The sequence below is a fragment of the Hoplias malabaricus genome, unplaced genomic scaffold (assembly GCF_029633855.1).
Source record: "Hoplias malabaricus isolate fHopMal1 unplaced genomic scaffold, fHopMal1.hap1 scaffold_487, whole genome shotgun sequence".
Taxonomy (NCBI): Eukaryota; Metazoa; Chordata; class Actinopteri; order Characiformes; family Erythrinidae; genus Hoplias; species Hoplias malabaricus.
Window position 1 is genome coordinate 1 of NW_027101176.1, and position 18,983 is coordinate 18,983.

The window sequence follows — 18,983 nt, forward strand, 5'->3', positions numbered from 1 at the left end:
GTGACGTCAGCGCTACTTTGCTTTGCTGAATTGGCAGCTAAACGCAAGGCTGCATACCTGTGGCCAACACTGAGCTCCTGTCTGCCAGTAGTTATAGTGATCGAGAGCTGAGCGAGAGCACCGATGCCAGACAGCTTCTCAGTGCAGATTGAGAAAGCAGTACTTTTAATACACATCTACTCTGCAGAAGTCAGGGTCCATGCTTGATTTATGTCATTTGTATTCTAAAAAGATGTTACCTATAAATTAGATAATATTAGATAATAAACTTACATAAAGAATAATATGGAAAGTTAAAGAAATACAGAAATTTCAAGCTCAACTCTTGTCTCAGAGCACCTCACATTTTGACCAGTACATTGTTCTGAAAGGTAGGGAGCTATAGGAAGAGAATAGGAAAAGACAAAAAGGAAGACAGCTGGCAAATCATTTAATGAAAAGTTGCATGTTCTCAGAGCAATGGACTGTCCACTCCAAGTCTTCTTTACTCTATAGAAATGCACAGTGCCACTGATTACAAATGTTCCAGTGTTTAAATGTATATTAGCTGCCTGTATATCATGCATCTTTCCTTATCCTCTGTCTGTGCTCAAAACGTGATCAGTTAAAATAATATTTTTTTTTTATTTAAAATTCTGGAGTGGACCAGTTACTGGCTTTTTCACCTTCAGGTAAATTAATGTGCATTAGCCTTGGTTTATAAGTCATAAATCTAAAAAGAAATGACTTGATGTCATTATAATAAGCTTCTCCTGAAAATGACTGAAAATACTTTGTGTTTGTATTAATTGAGATAAAAGACACCTCCCACCTTCCTGTTATTGTTCTGTCTCTACTGACCACTGTGATGTAACAGACAACAAGCATTTCTCTGGATATACCTTCTTAAGCTATTTTACTTCACGTAAATCCTCACTGGACTTACAGTCGGATTGAGATCAAAAATAATCTTTACATTCACACTGGGAGAGAGTGAGGGAGAGAGTGAGGGAGAGAGTGAGGGAGAGAGTGAGGGAGAGAGTGAGGGAGAGAGTGAGAGAGAGAGTGAGGGAGAGAGTGAGGGAGAGAGTGAGAGAGAGAGTGAGAGAGAGAGTGAGAGAGAGAGTGAGAGAGAGAGTGAGGGAGAGAGAGAGAAGAATAGGAAAAGAGTGAATAGGCAGGAGAGAGAGAGAGAGAGAGAGGGGGAGAGAGGGAGAGAGGGAGAGGGGGAGAGGGAGAGTGAGGGAGAGTGTGAGGGAGAGAGTGTGAGAGAGAGAGTGTGAGGGAGAGTGTGAGAGAGAGAAAGAGAGAGAGAGAGAGAGAGAGAAGAATAGGAAAAGAGTGAATAGGCAAGAGAGAGAGAGAGAGAGAGAGAGAGAGAGAGAGAGAGAGATGGTATGCAGGCCTGTAGAAAGAGGTGTTTGAAATAGTGCAGACACGGTTATGGCTGCGTTGCTTTTCAGCCCGGCTTGTTCCAATAACATTTCACCTCTCCTTCCACTCCCCCCAAAAAAATTAAAAACACACACAAAAAAACACACTCGCGCACAGTTTGCACAGTACTGGGACATCTTGAATAGGTATTGTACACTACATATTAATAATGGATATACCAAACCTATATGGCACTTTTGTATGGCCAGTTTGTTCATGCTGTATGTAATTCAGATATATTCAAGCAAAAAAAAAGTAAAACCTGAAACTTTTATAAATCTGTTATGCATTATCAGTTTTTTAACCTGTTTTTAAATGTATTTTGTGCTAAAAATGTACTGTAGCACACACTCGCATATGTAGCCTACTTGATTTGACATTTTCTGACCATCTCCTGCTGTGATAGTGATTTTCCTATTCATTTTGCTGTGAGGTGGCTGCATCTTTCTGTCAGCATGGCTCCACTCATTAGCCATAGCCATTAGCTGCTAGCTGTTGCATCTGATGTGCTCCTTCACTGCTGGTTTGTGTGTCATTTTTTGGACTCCTGAAGGCGAATCTGTGTTCATACGTCCACAGTTACTCTTGTGAAATCAGTCTTAATGAGCAGAACAGCAGTTTTTCTGTCTTAAAGGTGGACTTGGGAAATTTGAGGGATTTCTTCTTATGCTTAATTCTCATGAGCTAACACATTTTGGAAGTGAAGCAGGCTCATTTCTCCTGTGGCCTTGAGTGTTTTTGAAAGGGCCATTGAAGTGGAGGGTGTCTGGCAGGGGTGTTGATGGACCCCAATGATGTCATTAGGTGAGACATGACATAGTGTGTACAAAAAAGATTTAAAAAAGGCAAATAAATACAAAGCCCTTTCTATCTGTTCACTGTAAACATATATGGGGTTTATACAAATAGGTCCAGAATAATATGAAAATAATTAAGATGTTTAACACCAATTCTCCAAATATGTCCACATTAAGCTTGTTGCAGCATAGATGTATGTTAAAGGCATCAACTGTGGGAAAAAATTATAATCAACTCAAATAAATGTGACCAGGAATATTATTTCATTATTTTATTTAATTCACAATAATTACAATTATTAGTCTAGATGCAACACACTTCATGGAACTGACTTGTGCATCAGTCACTCACATACATTCATACATACACAGAATGATCACTGCATTAGGAACACTACTACACTTAGTCCATTGTCCATTTCATCAGCTCACCTCACCATACACGAGCACTTTGTACTTTTACAATTACAGACTGTAGCCCAAATGTTTCTCTTTGTACTTTCTTATTACCATTTAACCCTGCTCTTCAATGGTCAGGACCACCACAGTGCAGGTATGATTTGGGTGGTGTGTTAGTGTGTGTTGTGCTGGTATGAGTGGATCAGACACAGCAGTGCTGCTAGAGTTTTTAAAGCCCTCAGTGTCACATTGAATGCAAGATGAAAAGGGGATAAGAAAATATGCAGGGAAACAGATGGACTACTGTGTGTAACGGTGAAACTGCAAAGTACTGATTAAATGGACAGTGAGTGTGGATACATGGTAAGTGTTCCTAATCCAGTGATCGTGCAATGTACATACTCAGTCACGATTACACCACTAGAGACTGCTACATAAGAGTGTGCTACTGTGCTTTGCATCAGTGATACTTTGTGTTCTGTTTTAATGAGGATTTAAAATACTGGGTTTGTGTTGATGACACTTCCCTACTACAAGGAATACTCAGGATTGAGGAAAAATGGGAGTTTAGTTTTTAAATAACTGCAGCTGGGAGACATCCAATTTCTTGTAGGAGAAAACATCAGTATTTCTGTTAACTGCTGGAGGATTCCTGGTTGTACTGGCATGTCCTGTTTTCCAGACTGGGATTTGGCAGCACTCTTAATTTCACCCTAATAGTATACTACACATTCTACAGTCCCTAACACACTCTACTTTTCCAGACCATTAACAAGTAACAAGCAGTGATTAAGATAGGTAGAGTTGCCAAAATACACTGTCTTCTGTGCTTATAAATGTATTTGTTAAAAGACGTTGTTGACTAGTACAAGGTGTGCAGTGTGAAACATGCTGTCATTTGATGTAAACTAATTAAACCCATTAAATTAGTACTCTGAGCAAAAAGGCCCAACTATACCCACTCTCTGTAAAGACTTTTCTATTAAACAGTATAATTGAACTGGACTTCATAATGTGAATGTATTTACATAATTTGTATTCTTCTCTGCAGCCATAAACATAGTCCTGTGTTTCCCCCCAAACACCAACATACGTACACTATACAGCTAAGAACTTGTGCTCGCTCAGACATCCTTGATTTCTTCTGACATTAAGGGTGTTAATAGGTAGTTTAAAAGAGTTAAGAACCCCTGCTCATTTGTATAAGTTGGTGCTATGTTAACATGCACAGTATAATTGTCTTTCTTTCACGTTAAATCTGCTGTGGAATAAGCTATTAAAAAGTAATCAGAGACTGTAAGAGCTAAATCAGTAAAAACGGAACTCCAATAACATGCATGAACAGTTGAGTACCTCTGCAGTAAGTGGTGTGCAGTACAAACAATCCCTCAACTCCTTGATGTAGCCACCATTAAACCACTCCATATGGAATGCAAAAACACGTTCCTAAAATTGGCCTTACCTAACAGCTCCCTTAAGAAGTAACTATGTGTGTAGCTATTCTGCACTGTATAAACTACTGTATAAAGCATATACCTGGCTTTGAGGTAATTATTTGTCTGGAAAGGCTTATGGCATATAAACCAGAGTCAATGTGAGAATGGCTAATTATTAAACAAAAGCCATTAAGTCACTTAGGAACATAAACATTTTAAGTGTGTCCACTTTGGATTTGAACTGCTTCTCCAGGAAAAGCAAGGATGTATTTGTCTATGATCCGTGATGTTAATCTATGTCTGTCTCTCCCCCTTTTGTGAAGCCCTTTTAGCTGACAGTGCATTATTGTTATTTACTTTACTCTTTTTCTCTCTCTCAGACAAGGCGACTGACCAAGGCAGAGCGCCAGCGCTTCAGTGAGGAGGTGGAGATGCTAAAGGGGCTGCAGCACCCCAACATCGTCCGATTCTACGACTCTTGGAAGTCGACCGTCAAAGGCCACAAATGCATTATACTTGTCACTGAGCTCATGACGTCAGGAACACTAAAGACGTAAGTACAGCACTCTCTCAGGCAGAGACAAGAACAGAGATCCAAGAAACTGCTGGAGAATTGCTTGCAGATGGCTCAGCGGTGTAGACAGGCAGCCAACACAGGCCTGCTTAATCGCTGTACTGTGGTACAAAATAATAAAACAATGTTATTTTATTTAAACATAAAAATTGGATCAAATGGATCAAATGTTTTAAGTTGTTACACACAAATAAAGTAAATTACATCAATTAATTCTTATCATGTAATACATTTACTCATAAGTAACCACTATATGCATCTTAATAATGTATATTCAGCTTAATTATTATTTCAGCAGGTTTTTCTTCTTGTTTTCTTGCATTTTTTAAGAAAATAACCACACGGACATTATCCTTTTCTGACATTTCATTTTCTTAATTTAAAACATACATTTAAAATGATGCAGATGGAACACCTCACTCCATCACCCCAAAAAGTTAATTCGTTCATTCATTATCTGTAAGCGCTTATCCAGTTCAGGGTCGCGGTGGGTCCAGAGCCTACCTGGAATCATTGGGCGCAAGGCGGGAATACACCCTTGAGGGGGCGCCAGTCCTTCACAGGGCAACACAGACACACATTCACTCACACACACACACACCTACGGACACATTTGAGTCGCCAATCCACCTACCAACGTGTGTTTTTGGACTGTGGGAGGAAACCGGAGCACCCGGAGGAAACCCACGCAGACACAGGGAGAACACACCAACTCCTCACAGACAGTCACCTGGAGCGGGAATGGAACCCACAACCTCCAGGTCCCTGGAGCTGTGTGACTGTGACGCTACCTGCTGCACCACCGTGCCGCCCCCACCCCAAAAAGTTCATAAAGAATATTGTGATGAATCCTCTTGGCAAGGCTTAAACAGGTATTTATGTGCTGTGCCGTCAGATACCTTAAAAGATTTAAAGAGATGAAGCTGAAGCTTCTCCAACGCTGGAGCCACCAGATCCTGAAAGGCCTTCACTTCCTGCACACACGAACCCCACCCATCATCCATCGAGACCTCAAGTGCGACAACATTTTCATCACAGGCCCCACCGGCTCAGTCAAGATCGGAGATTTGGGTTTGGCTACGCTCAAGAGTGCCTCGTTTGCCAAGAGTGTGATAGGTGAGTAATTTTAGTAGCTTTGGGTTTCTTACGTTGGCTGAGGTATCTACTGTCTTCTGATGATAAGGCCAACACTTTCTGTCATTTTGTTGCATTTATAGATCTAATTTCTCTATTTGTCCTGTCAAATGGTGTTTCAATCTTTGCATCATGAAGATGTTAATAAATGTATGTTAATTGATAATCAATAACTAGTTCCCTCTAATGCCTGTCAAGATTTTTAGTTCAATTTAGCGTAATGGCAGAAAGTAAAAGTACTCATTTATGGAGCTTGAGTCTGTAATGTTCCCTTTGCTATGCGTACCGAGTTACCTTGGCAGAAACTTGACCTTCACAGTTATTACTGTAAACATAACTTGCCTGTCCTCTACTACCAGCTGGTGTATATGTTTGTGTATTTATTTATTCTTGTCATATTTATGCTGCCACAGTGCTTGACAGAGATTAGCCTCAAAGACGTCAGCAACTACTGTGTATTTATCGTCCTCTTAATAAATCTTTCTCGAAACTCATAATTGTTGCCTTTTGCAAGGCTCTAAAAGGATCTGTTTGTGCTGCTGTCGGTCCCAGGATTTAGGACATTCTGTACAGGCACTGCCATCATATTAATGCAAGTAAGGCTGTCCAAAATGAATATAAAGTCATATTTTGGAGTGCACTCAAATGCAGTCTCAAATCTGGTCCAAGGTCTGTTGTTTCCAAGAGACAAATGTTAACTAACCTTGACGTTTTTGTGCATTCACCAGATTGACAGTGGCTTTAAGAGTCATGCTTCATAAGTCAAATTCCTTCCTGTCTTGATGTGTTTGTTGTTTAGTTCAGATTTGTGACATTAGAAAGTCATGGAAAGCTTAATATTTGGAAGTACAGTGAGATATGATTGATATAGGACATTTGTTTGTTTAGCTATTGATGGTCCCCTCTTCTGTATTGTTTTTGTATTGTTTCTTATTTCAATTAGTTTGGATGAACTGTTGAACTGATGTATACTATTAAATCATCTGCACGGTGTTCCTCAAGGTTCAGTACTGGGCCCTTTATGTTTTAAGCCTTCTTGGTATGTTCTCTCAGGCACACCTGAATTCATGGCTCCAGAAATGTATGAAGAGAAGTATGATGAGGGAGTGGATGTATATGCTTTCGGGATGTGCATCCTGGAGATGACCACATCGGAATACCCTTACTCAGAGTGCCAAAACGCAGCCCAGATCTACAGAAAAGTCACCAGTGTAAGTGAAGTTGTGTGTTTTAATTGCATTTTTATTTAAATCAGATTTGAGACCAATTAGGGCAAAAATAAAAATTTCTGATCGGTGTCACTTCACCCTGGTAATGTGAACGTAGCCTAAAATGTGCAGGGAAAAGGCCCACAAGGGCGAGGACTGAGAACCACTGGTGTAGCTAGGATTCCCCCATCACATGATATTACCAAGCTAAAGGATTACAGAACTGGTTAGGTCTGGTATTTTAGGAAACAGATGCCCATACAGAGTTATCCTACCCACCCAGACAGAGCAAGACCAGGTGTGGATTATCTCTTTTCTTTTAATAATTTTTTTTTATTTACCATATATGTATTTTAAAGCCATAGTCGTTCCCAGACACAGCTCTCAATGGGACATTATGTGGATGGCTCTCAATGTGAAACCACCCACAGACCCTTCTTTTACTTATCTATGCAGACTACCCTACACACAGCGCCTGTCTGCACTGTAATAGTCTACTCTGAGGTTTCGCGAGCCCACTAATGGCTGTCTGAAGCCTATACGAATGTCACAGTGACATTTCTTCCCGGCAGAAGGGACAATTAACACGTCTCTCCAGAGCTATAATTCCATTTCAAAAAACAGAGATGTTCTGCTTCATCCACAGCAGTAATCATCATCCTCTATCTCAGCTCTGCATTCCCTCAGGATTGCAAATTGCAGGACTAGAATGTGTTATTAATTACGTTGTGAGATCCATAAGTGAGACGCCAGCTTTGCCACAGACTGTTGCCAGTGTCTGATTCAGTTTTTGTTGATCTCACACATTTCACCTCTTCCCCAGAGACCTCAGTAGTGTTCTGCCTTACCACCAAGAGGTCAAACCCTTCTGAACCCACTGAATCAGTTTGTTGATTGATATGATAAACCGCATTTATAACTAGGAACACTGAATTCTTTGTTGAGTACAAGAGTGTATTTTATGAAAAGAAGTGCTTGAACTCTCTTTTCTCTCTTCACACACACATGGTTTATATAGCCATTTATGATATCTGATGATTGCCAAATGTTATGAAGAATCTTTTGTAAGAAAGCAACTATATTCTCTGCTCATGTCCTTGGAAGATATAAGTACAAATTTTGAAACAGATTGTTCAAGCAGTGTTTATCAATACTTGGAAAAACCTTTAATGTTATAACATTAAAACACTGTATTATGGTTTACACCATATGTGTTTTTGGACAATTTGAGTATTGATTATTGATGTAAAATGACAAGGCCCAAGGCCATATTACAGCCTTTGAATACTTGTTGAAATTTTTGAACAATAGCTTATATACTTGTTCTCTAAAACACTCTTTAAAGCAGTAATATTCATTCATTCATTCATTCATTCATTATCTGTAAGCGCACAGGGAGAACATACAACACTCCTCACAGACAGTCACCCGGAGGAAACCCACGCAGACACAGGGAGAACACACCACACTCCTCACAGACAGTCACCCGGAGCGGGACTCGAACCCACAACCTCCAGGCCCCTGGAGCTGTGTGACTGCGACACTACCTGCTGCGTAGGACATTTACTTGTATTAAATTTACAAATATATCCAAGCAAGGGCGTAGAATCAGCATGGATGGAGGTGATGTGTCCCCACCAATATCCAGCGATTACTGAATTGTCTCCACCAATAAACTGGTTCTCTCCATAAAAAGGAAAATCCCCGATCTGTCAACATCTCATTACCATAGAGATGCAGAAAGTGTTAAATCACGTTCTCTACTCGAGTCCTACCTCCCCGTAACACATATGGCCAGTGTGATTGGCTGTGCCTTTCCCTGCTCTCACGTGAGTCTCTGTAGGTTGGTTGTTAGCAGCACCAAAACCGGAAGGAAAACTTTCTAGTTATAAGTGAGTATTACTCTGCAAGACTTTGGTGCATCAGGGGTGGCCCATGGGTGTCAAAAGCTAATGAGGATGGCAGCAAAAAAGAAGGTGGTGGACATATGGGGCTATTTTTAAAAGAAACATGTAAGTCACTTAAAGTCAAGTTCTCTAATGAAATGAGTCCAGGCTAAAATCATCTGTAGCTATGAATAACATGGTTTGGAAATTAACTGCACAACAAACTGCCAATTGTCAGTTCTCTTACATTGTCGTTTTATCACGGAGCAAAGGAAAAATCGAAAAAAAAGAACAAAACAAAAAAATCCAGGCAATGAGGGGGGTGGGGGGTAGGTCCCCACCAAGAGCAAATCTACACCATTGTATCCAAGGTCTTCATTTAAGGTGGAAGAACTTATATCAGCTCTGTGTAGTATTTCCCTTTCCCTTTATTCATTCAAACTGAAGTTAGTGTGAGCCAACACTGATGTCTTATGATGGTTGTGTATTTATCAAAGCATCCTTGAGTGGTGGATTGTTCCTGTTCAGGGACATGTATTTATATTATGACCAGAAAAGGATTTATATGATTTTTCTTGTAGTCAAAGGGGACAAAGGAAAGCCTTGATTGTGTGTTGATGGATATGTTTGCTCTATTTATTGAAGGAAATGCTGTATATCTTTTATTATATTATTGTCTTATGCTGTGCTGTAAAGTAGGTTATAACAGTGTTTGAGCCTCAGGATTGAATGAAGGGACTGTTTTTCTGTGTTTACATTGAAATAGAAATGAAGAAATGCAGGTTGTGTGCAAGTGTATTTAATGTAAAAACTAATCACAATCCTTAGATTTAGACAATGGTACGTGTTTGCATTTTGTTAAGTTGATTGCTTTGAGTGTCCATAGTGATGAGATCAATCAACCAATTAATAAACCTACAACATAAATTGAGCAATCACAGTGCTCAGAGTATACAGACTGGCTCCTGTTTTTATTGTTATATACTTGTGAAAGTAGAATGAAAGTAGACTGCTTATTGGTAATGTTGCCCATACAGGGCAGCCCTAACTCTACCGTATTGTGTGAGAACTGAGAGCCGTTTTGGTGCCACAGCTGTGTGAAGAATGGTCAGATGTAGTCGAGGTCACTGGAGGAAAGTGTACTGTGATGGTACTGGAACAACAGCTTGTGAATCAGCTGATAGTGGAATGCTGCTGATAGATGGATTCATATGTGACTTGCCCAGCCTCTTGCTCTTGTACAGCACTGGCACTCAGCTCTTCCTCACCAGTGTGTGTGATCAGATGACAAGATTTGTTGCGGTAAAAAAGGGGATTAACCTTAGTCATGGAAAGTAATAACGCAGTCAACACTTGGACATAATGTACATGTTGAACATAGAAGGTGCTATATATGTTGTTGTCTGTTATATGATAGAAAATGCATGTGTTTTTTTTTATTTTGTACACCCAGTTTTAGGATTTAACCCTGTATACATTCATTTGTTCATTCATTATCTGTAAGCGCTTATCCAGTTCAGGGTCACGGTGGGTCCAGAGTCTACCTGGAATCATTGGGCGCAATGCGGGAATACACCCTGGAGGGGGCGCCAGTCCTTCACAGGGCAACACACACACTCACACATTCACACCTAGGGACGCTCCTCACAGACAGTCACCCGGAGGAAACCCACGCAGACACAGGGAGAACACACCACACTCCTCACAGACAGTCACCCGGAGGAAACCCACGCAGACACAGGGAGAACACACCACACTCCTCACAGACAGTCACCCGGAGGAAACCCATGCAACAAATTCATTGTGGGCACAAAGATTAAAATAATAATAATAAACACTAATACTTCAGACTTAAGCAGTAGTCTTTGTCATGGGAAGAATGCCAGGATGGAGAGAACTGTCATGAGAAGGAACAGACCTTGTTAAGTTTTCTGGAACATTGAGCGTTTTTTTATTTTGTTGCAGCAGGTGGAGATCATTTACACATTTTAAGGCTGGCACATTGTCCCGCTTTGCTCTGTGCAAAGTGTTCCACTACAAATGCCATGAAAGGTGAGTCAGTATTAAATCAGATCACAGCTCTTTGTACATCCTGCTCTTCTCAGTCACAACACTGATATAATAATCACTGAATTCTGCAGTTACAGCACGAGTATAACGTTGTTTGTGCCATGATGCAACTTTGCAAATGAAAACTTACGAAATCATAGGCCTAGTTCTACCTTGGAAGTGTTGGATTCTGATAAAATGAACCTCAAGTACCTCTTACGTGACCCTCTTATCGTTTGAGAACACAATTTCTGCCCTGCCTCATTTCAGTCGTGCCATACCTTGAGGTTATTATTCTCAGGAAACACAGACACAGCACATTCCTGTTCTAGATGTGATTTAAAGTGTCTTGTTTGACAGCCACCCTGTGTTCTTCAGTTTATCTAAGATGCCCAGTTTAGCTGCTGTTGTGGAAATGTTCTTTTTTGTTTATTAGCTTTTCTCAGAAATGGCTTTCTGACAGCTCTACATCCATTCAGACTCAAGTTGAGGTGTCTTCTCAGCAGCAAAACTGTGCATTGTTTCAGGTCTGAAATATGAGAATGCCTGTCAAGGGTTAAATGTTTTAAAGCCAGTGAATAAGCCAGAAATATTGTGGATCTTGTTTCCTACACAGAAAATTGGCATATATTTGCCAATGATTCATTAAAATAACTGAGAAAACTGGAAGTTGTAATAGGAGTTTATTAAGTGCTACAGAAAAAATACAATAACATGTTTCTGTACAATAACGGTGTTGATTATTAACCATTTCACCTGTACTGCAGACTATTTCACAGTTTTTTTCATCATGATCATCTTCTTCTTCTTCTTCATCTATTTCCTGTTGGTAACAGACCAATCAGAGAAGCACTGGCATCTCTGTCCCCCACAGCTTCAGCCTCCACCAGCTTGTTTTGCCGAGTTTTCGCAGAAAACATATTTTTATTCACTAATGTAAATTAGTTGTCATGACAATTAGACAAATAAGATCAAGCTAATTTTATCTGAACTCACAACCCTGTCCCACATGATTAAATCATGCTGTACAGCAAGTCTCTGTGAAAGTAAATTAGAAATGATCTGCTAAACATGTAATGGCCATTTTATTAATTGAGTTACAGTGCAGTCAGCTTTTACTGAGGCTGGAGATCTAGTCTAGGATTGTATCGCCATGGGTACCATGCAGCTTTATTCTCTGAGGACTGTGGGGGTGTTGGGAACAAATATTGTAGAGTGTGTGTGTGTGTGTTCGCGTGTACTGTGGGGGAGGAATATTGTGTAACACCTCTGCTCATGGGTGGCGTTATAATTGTGGTGAAGAGCCAGAGCTGTGGTGAAAACTGGCCCATTCCCCACAGCCCATCTGCCCACTCACAAACACAGATGAAATGTTAATGAATCCTATCAAGCTCTCATGAAATATGGATGGCTTCAGGGGTGTGAATACTGTGGCCTTGAATGGCCAAGCGTGATGCGCTGTATTTGTGCATATGTTAGGGCTGCACAGTATTAATTATTGTTAGTTAATAATATTGAAAATTGCTCTCTGTCCAGTCGTGGTGCTTTCTGTTGTGCTACATTGAGTTTCATTGAGAGACAACATAGGACTCAAATACAACTTTTTAAATTGCAGCAGGTAGTGTCGCAGTCACAAAGCTCCAGGGACCTGGAGGTTGTGGGTTCGCTTCCCGCTCCGGGTGACTGTCTGTGAGGAGTTGATGTGTTCTCCCTGTGTCTGCGTGGGTTTCCTCCAGGTGACTGTCTGTGAGGAGTGTGGTGTGTTCTCCCCGTGTCCGTGTGGGTTTCCTCCGGGTGACTGTCTGTGAGGAGTGTGGTGTGTTCTCCCCGTGTCCGTGTGGGTTTCCTCCGGGTGCTCCCGTTTCCTCCCACAGACCAAAAACACACGTCGGTAGGTGGATTGGCGACTCAAAAGTGTCCGTAGGTGTGAGTGTGTGAGTGAATGTGTGTATGTCTGTGTTGCCCTGTGAAGGACTAGCGCCCCCTCCAGGGTGTATTCCCGCCTTGTGCCCAATGATTCCGGGTAGGCTTTGGACTCACTGTGACCCTGAACTGGATAAGAGCTTACAGATAATGAATAAATGAATGAATGAGGTGTTCATGTAGGTTCATATCAGTTGCCATGAAAGGCTTATGAACATGTCATGCAAACTTGTGATCTATTTAGTAAAGCCTAACCGTTAACTTTGTTGGAAAGAATTGTCTGAAATTAAAAGATATTTTTGAATCAGCAACAAATTGTAGGCTTAAAAGACAGTATTCTTTGGAATTTCTGTTATAGTTTTATAGTTATTTCAGTATAGGCAGTTATCATTTAGTGCCTACGGATGTTGCTATGAATATGATTCTTTGAAAACAAGCATTGTTCCAAAGCATTGTTGCATTTTTAGAAATATAAATATTTCTTCCTGAAAGTCCAGACGGTTCACATGTGGTGTCCACAGGCTGGTGAATAGAGTAAAAAAAAAACAGTCTGATTTAATGGTGTATTCACGTGAACAAGCAGAGTAGCAGGCTATTTATAGGGTTTTTTGGCTTTGTTGATGGTTCTCAAGCCTGTGTAAAGCCACTGATACTACACAGTGGAAACTGGATTTTGATGGTAGTATGTGCACTGATTTGTGATTTGGTCAATCTGAGATATCATGGATATGTAGCAGAAATGCATTCAGTCTTGAACCTCATATGTAGCTCATAACTGATTTTAAAATAATTTTTTGTGTTCACTTAGCTGTGTAAATGTCTTAGCCACATTGAGGTGGAGAAAACAGATCTGTGCACGTAAACCATTAGAAGTATTTTCAGTTGCAATCTGTAATATGTAGTAATGTAATCGCAGTACTAATATTTTGTCCATATACTGCAGATGTAGTGTTTGTGGGAGTGAGTAAGAGAGAGAGATAGAGAGTTCTATAGGGAGGTGGAGAGTGTGACGGACAGTAACCAATATATAAGGAATCAATATAATTTGACATAATTAAGTCTTTTCCTCTCAGGCTCAATGGAGCTTATGACGTCACATGCCGATGACTACCATATGGCTTGGCTCAGTCCACATGTTAAAAACAAGAACACACACACACACATACACAAATACACACACGTTTTCCAGGTGCCAGTTTTGCTCACTTGGTCACATTTACTCTCTGCTTCCGCTCTCATTCATTGTTTTTTTCTAAATCACCATATAGACACCGCTCCAAACATCATGATTATTCAGACATGTCCACTCTGATTTTCTGCTCTCTTTATGATGGCCATGGGACATTAATGGCTTTTGTTTTCATGGCAAGTATTCCTGCCTTATGAATGATTTTAAAAGACCTATATAAAATATGACCTTTATTAAGAACATACTAAATATGATTTCACTTAATTGTCGTGACGTTCATTTGTTCCTTTTTCGTGATGCTTATTTAACTCTTAACATTTTCAAGTGTAATTGCCTTATATTAGTGATGTTAACACATTAGTTACATTTTACATTTTGATCTAGGAGTCCTCAAAATGTTTCCCTTGGTTTCAGTGTCAGAATTGCTCTGTAATTATTCATTTTTAATTCCGTATGCTCTCACACAGTTTTCCAGTTTGACCACATACCATCATTTGTGAGCTTTCAGCTGATGTCAAACATCTTGCACACCTTTTTCATTAGCTGTGAAAGCGGGCTTTCAGTCCTCACAGTTAATTTCAACTTTCAAACACACACACATATACATACACACATACACACACACACAGCCTCAGCGTCACTCTGCCATGTGAAGGCCCATCTGGAAAACTGAAGCAAATTAGCCCAGGCACAGGAGAACATTGACCCAGGCTTTTCCAATAATTAAAAGCTTTTCAATTTGTATTCATGGTGTTATTGTGATCCTTACACCTCATCTTGGCATGATTAAAGTGGACATGCAGAGGTTTTCACATGAGGGAAGTATACAGTGCACGTTAACCGTTTTATATTGTCAGTGTTATGCATCTGTGATGGGTACAAATTGAGGCGTTCATTTGGACAGTCTGTTCTTGCTGGATGCTTGTTTATCTGCTGAGGTTGGGACAACCTTGTTTATCTGCTTTGAGTTTGTTTTTAATCAAATTTACACAAATTGGCCAAGACATGCACTGTAAACCTGAATCAGTTAGCAGAACTAAAAAAAAAATTAAGGCAATCAGTTGCCATAAAATTTTCAAGTTCATAAACTCGAATGTCAGAAGTATGCATACACATTTACTTTAAGTGTCTACTACTTCACTTAATGCTTAATACAACTAAAATAATATATATGTCTACATTAAGTACTATTAACTAATCTAACCATAAATTAATTCATTGTCTGTAACCAAGTTTCCAGTCCATCACAGGGCACCACACACTCACACTTATGGACACTCTCACACGGCCAGTCCATCCACTAATGTGTGTTTTTCCACTGTGGGGAAACACCCTAAACTCCGCAGGGCAGTGACCCGATGCACGTCTCGAACCCATGACCACAAACAGAACTCTGCTAAATCAAGAATTTACAGTTTCACAAACTCAAAATGAAGAAATTATTTAAAATAATTGAATTGTTATAGGCGGCACGGTGGCGCAGCAGGTAGTGTTGCAGTCACACAGCTCCAGGGGCCTGGAGGTTGTAGGTTCGATTCCCCCCTCCGGGTGACTGTCTGTGAGGAGTTGATGTGTTCTCCCTGTGTCAGCATGGGTTTCCTCCGGGTGCTTCGGTTTCCTCCCACAGTCCAAAAACACACGTTGGTAGGTGGATTGGCGACTCAAATGTGTCCGAATGTGTGTTTGTGTCTGTGTTGCCCTGTGAAGGACTGGCGCCCCCTCCAGGGTGTATTCCCGCCTTGCGCCCAATGATTCCAGGTAGGCTCTGGACCCACCGCGACCCTGAACTGGATAAGGGTTACAGATAATGAACTTTTTTAATATATTTAAAGTTAGAATCAGGCTTTAAGTTTTGTATTGGAGCTATACATTTCAGTAAGGTTATAACTGAACTTTCCTCCAAGAAACTTCAAAAAATGAGATATTTTACTGCACTATGGGTCTTCCCAATGATGTCAGCCTCAGAGCTCCTCATTCAGTCATGCCGGTATTAAAAGGTCATCATATTATTTCCATGGAGACTGTGTTTCTCTTGTTTCACCTCAGTGCTGCTCTCATCTCCTTCTCCATTCAAGCTTTCACTCCTGAATGCAGATTCTCACCAGAGAGACTACATTGTCTGCAGAGTCTTTAGAAGGTGAAATGTGAAGTGCTGAGGTTTGTGAGACGATGAGAAGATCACTTGTATGATAAAACAAAAAGCTGTCTTTTCCCTGTCATCAGTGGAAGGACGTAGATCTTCACTTTGGCTCTGGTACTCCACTAAACCTGGGCCAGATGCATCACACATGAAGCCATTAGCTTTTTACCTGGGAATAGTGGGAGAAAGAAAAATGAGGGAGGGAGGACAAAAGAGCATTGGAGAAAATGCGCTGCCTTAGCTTTGTCTCCATTAACGGCTATTTAGAGTTGAGGTCATATCCTACAAAGCGGTCTTCACAGAGCTGCAGAATTGTATGAATCTGAAATTTCTTAAAGCTCAAGTGATCAAACAACATGCTCTAAAAGCCTAAATAGCCCAAAAAACACCAATGCTCAACCCCCTAGAGCAAGATGGGAACTTTCTACAGTCTTTAATTCAAGGCTTTTAACTCCATTTAACTGAGAGAATCCTGAAGACAGACAAATTTGGGCCTGAGTTGACCTTGTCTTTCTGCTTTTCACTGTCCCTTTACTTTAAGTTGTTTAAAAGAGGCTTTTATCTGATTGTGTTTCTCTGCAGTGGTCTGGTTACATAAATAAGTTCCTTGTCCTATTCAGAAGCATGGAACATTCTGGTGACTGTCATACCCTCAGAAATATCCTGTCCGTGTCCTCCCGAAGGACATGATATATAACTGGGTTGCTATTGGTTAGAAGACTCCAGAAGTTCCATGTATACATGTCCTGCCAAAGTACTGTATCTTCCAGGTCTGGCAGATTTTTTTTGGAGTTGATGAGATCATTTGCTTGGACTGTTGCATTAGCTCTTTCATAGGTGTTTACTCTTTAAACATCTAAACACCAATGGCTCTGTAATTGGCCTCGTGAAGGCCAACCCACTCTGTGCAATGCCTTACACTTTCTGCCTCATAAATTTTACATGGTGTTTTTGACTGCTTAATGTTTCCAACCTGGCAACCCGAGACCTTGGCTTTGTTTTGAGTCACTCCTTTCAAGAGGAGCAATGGAGTGTGAAAACAGTATCCACTTGGCACAAATTGGATTTCTTATCACTAAACAAACCCATGCTATCTCTGTGAAGCCTCACACATATTGTGTCTGCTGTCTTCCATTTTCCCAGTATTTTTACTTATTAATCTGCATGGCAAATAGGACCTACCCAATATATCTTTCAGCTGTTAATATTAACCAATAGAAAGTTCAAAATTAACACTGAAAATAAAGGAGGCCTCTGATAAGAAGAAATAACAGGTTTAACTTTAACTGGCAAATTTAATCTTTATAGACTACTAAAAAAGAACTAATGAGGATGTGTACACTATTATTCAAAAGTTATAAATCTCGAAATACTGTGATTATAATAAGGTCCTGACACTGTTTTTTTAAGGTGGTTTGCTAACTTTATTAATTTACAAAAGCATTTATTTCTGTTAGAATACTAATTGCTACTAAGTATTAGAACTCAGCATTGCATTATAGAACTAAAAAAGAGCATATAGCTCCAACCTTAAAGCAGATTAAACATCATTTTACATCTTAGAAAACGTGAAATATTATATAAACATAAGCATCTTAAGAAGTCCTCTTTAGTGTCTTCTTTACTGTGCTGAAAGTGTCTGGCGGGAAGCATCTGTGCCATCTTTGTGTTTATTTCATCTGTTTATGTAGCCCTAGTTTGACCCTGAGCATTATGCTAAATAGAGTGTGTTTACCAAGTTGGAGCAGACAGAAGAGAGACTCAGAGAGGGTGTAAACTGCTCAAGAGTTCAGCTCATTGTTTGTCTGCATTTAGCTTAACTGAATGAGTGAAATAAAGAATTGTTTTACAGCACATCCTTTGGTTCCTAGCAGTCAATCTACCTACAATTTGCTTTAACACTCAGAAATCAATATTGTTAATATGGTTAATCCTGTTGCTCTGTTATACACTGTATAACATATAGTAGAGCATATCAGACTAAAATGTAGAATTAAACAGTTTTAGGGTCAAAATAACTTGGGTTTATTGAGCCTGTATGTAACAAATAATGATAAAGTTTGAAATATACAGGGGGTCCTCGACTTACGAAGTTGATTCCTTCCTACGTCGCATCGTAAAACGATTTTTGGTGTAAGTCGGAACATACGTACATACTGTACGTAAATAACATACTGTAAGCACTGATCCTATCCTAACACCTATTCTCCTCGGTCCCGAGCCGCGTAACCGTGTATTCTTCCGCCGCTCCACGCACACCAAACACGAAGTTCACGTTACGACGTTTACGACGCAAAACCACTTAAGTCGAAACAAGGCTTTATGCAGTAAATGGGAGATGTGTCGTAACCACGAGAGCTTATTATTAAAGAAGCTTAGTCAGTTATTATTAAATGTTTTTTTTTTGCCTTGAGAGGGTTAAGATATTGAAATATGATTGAACCCTGACATTTCTTGGATCTCTCACTCTCTCTCAGGGCATTAAGCCTGACAGTTTCTTCAAAGTGAGAGTGCCTGAGCTGAAGGAGATCATAGAGGGCTGCATCCGCATGAATAAAGCTGAAAGGTAAGCTAAACAGCAGCAGAGAAAAACTCACACACCTGTTCCATGAGTCTACAGCATGTCCTCCAACAGTTCTGGGAAAATCATTAACCTACGCCCTGTAAAGTGTCTGAGTATGTACCGACAATGTCTATTTGAATATGTAACACTAGCCAGACCAGATTCTCCTCCTTGTGACAGAATAATAACAATATCTCTGTTCACATTTTTAACATTTAAACAATAGCAGCTGGTCACTGATGGGAGTAAAGAGATAAACCTGTGGGCTGCTA

At 40.1% G+C, this 18,983-nt stretch overlaps 1 protein-coding gene across 1 annotated transcript; it reads left to right on the forward strand.

The window, feature by feature from the left end:
• Positions 1-4,425: 4,425 nt before the first annotated feature.
• LOC136685120 (serine/threonine-protein kinase WNK4-like) lies at positions 4,426-18,714 on the forward strand (the record flags this gene model as incomplete). Its single annotated transcript, XM_066659300.1, has 4 exons — positions 4,426-4,598; positions 5,515-5,735; positions 6,807-6,964; positions 18,626-18,714. Coding segments are annotated over 4 exons (641 nt in total), but the record flags the coding sequence as incomplete, so codon positions are not given.
• Between the last annotated feature and the right edge of the window lie 269 nt (positions 18,715-18,983).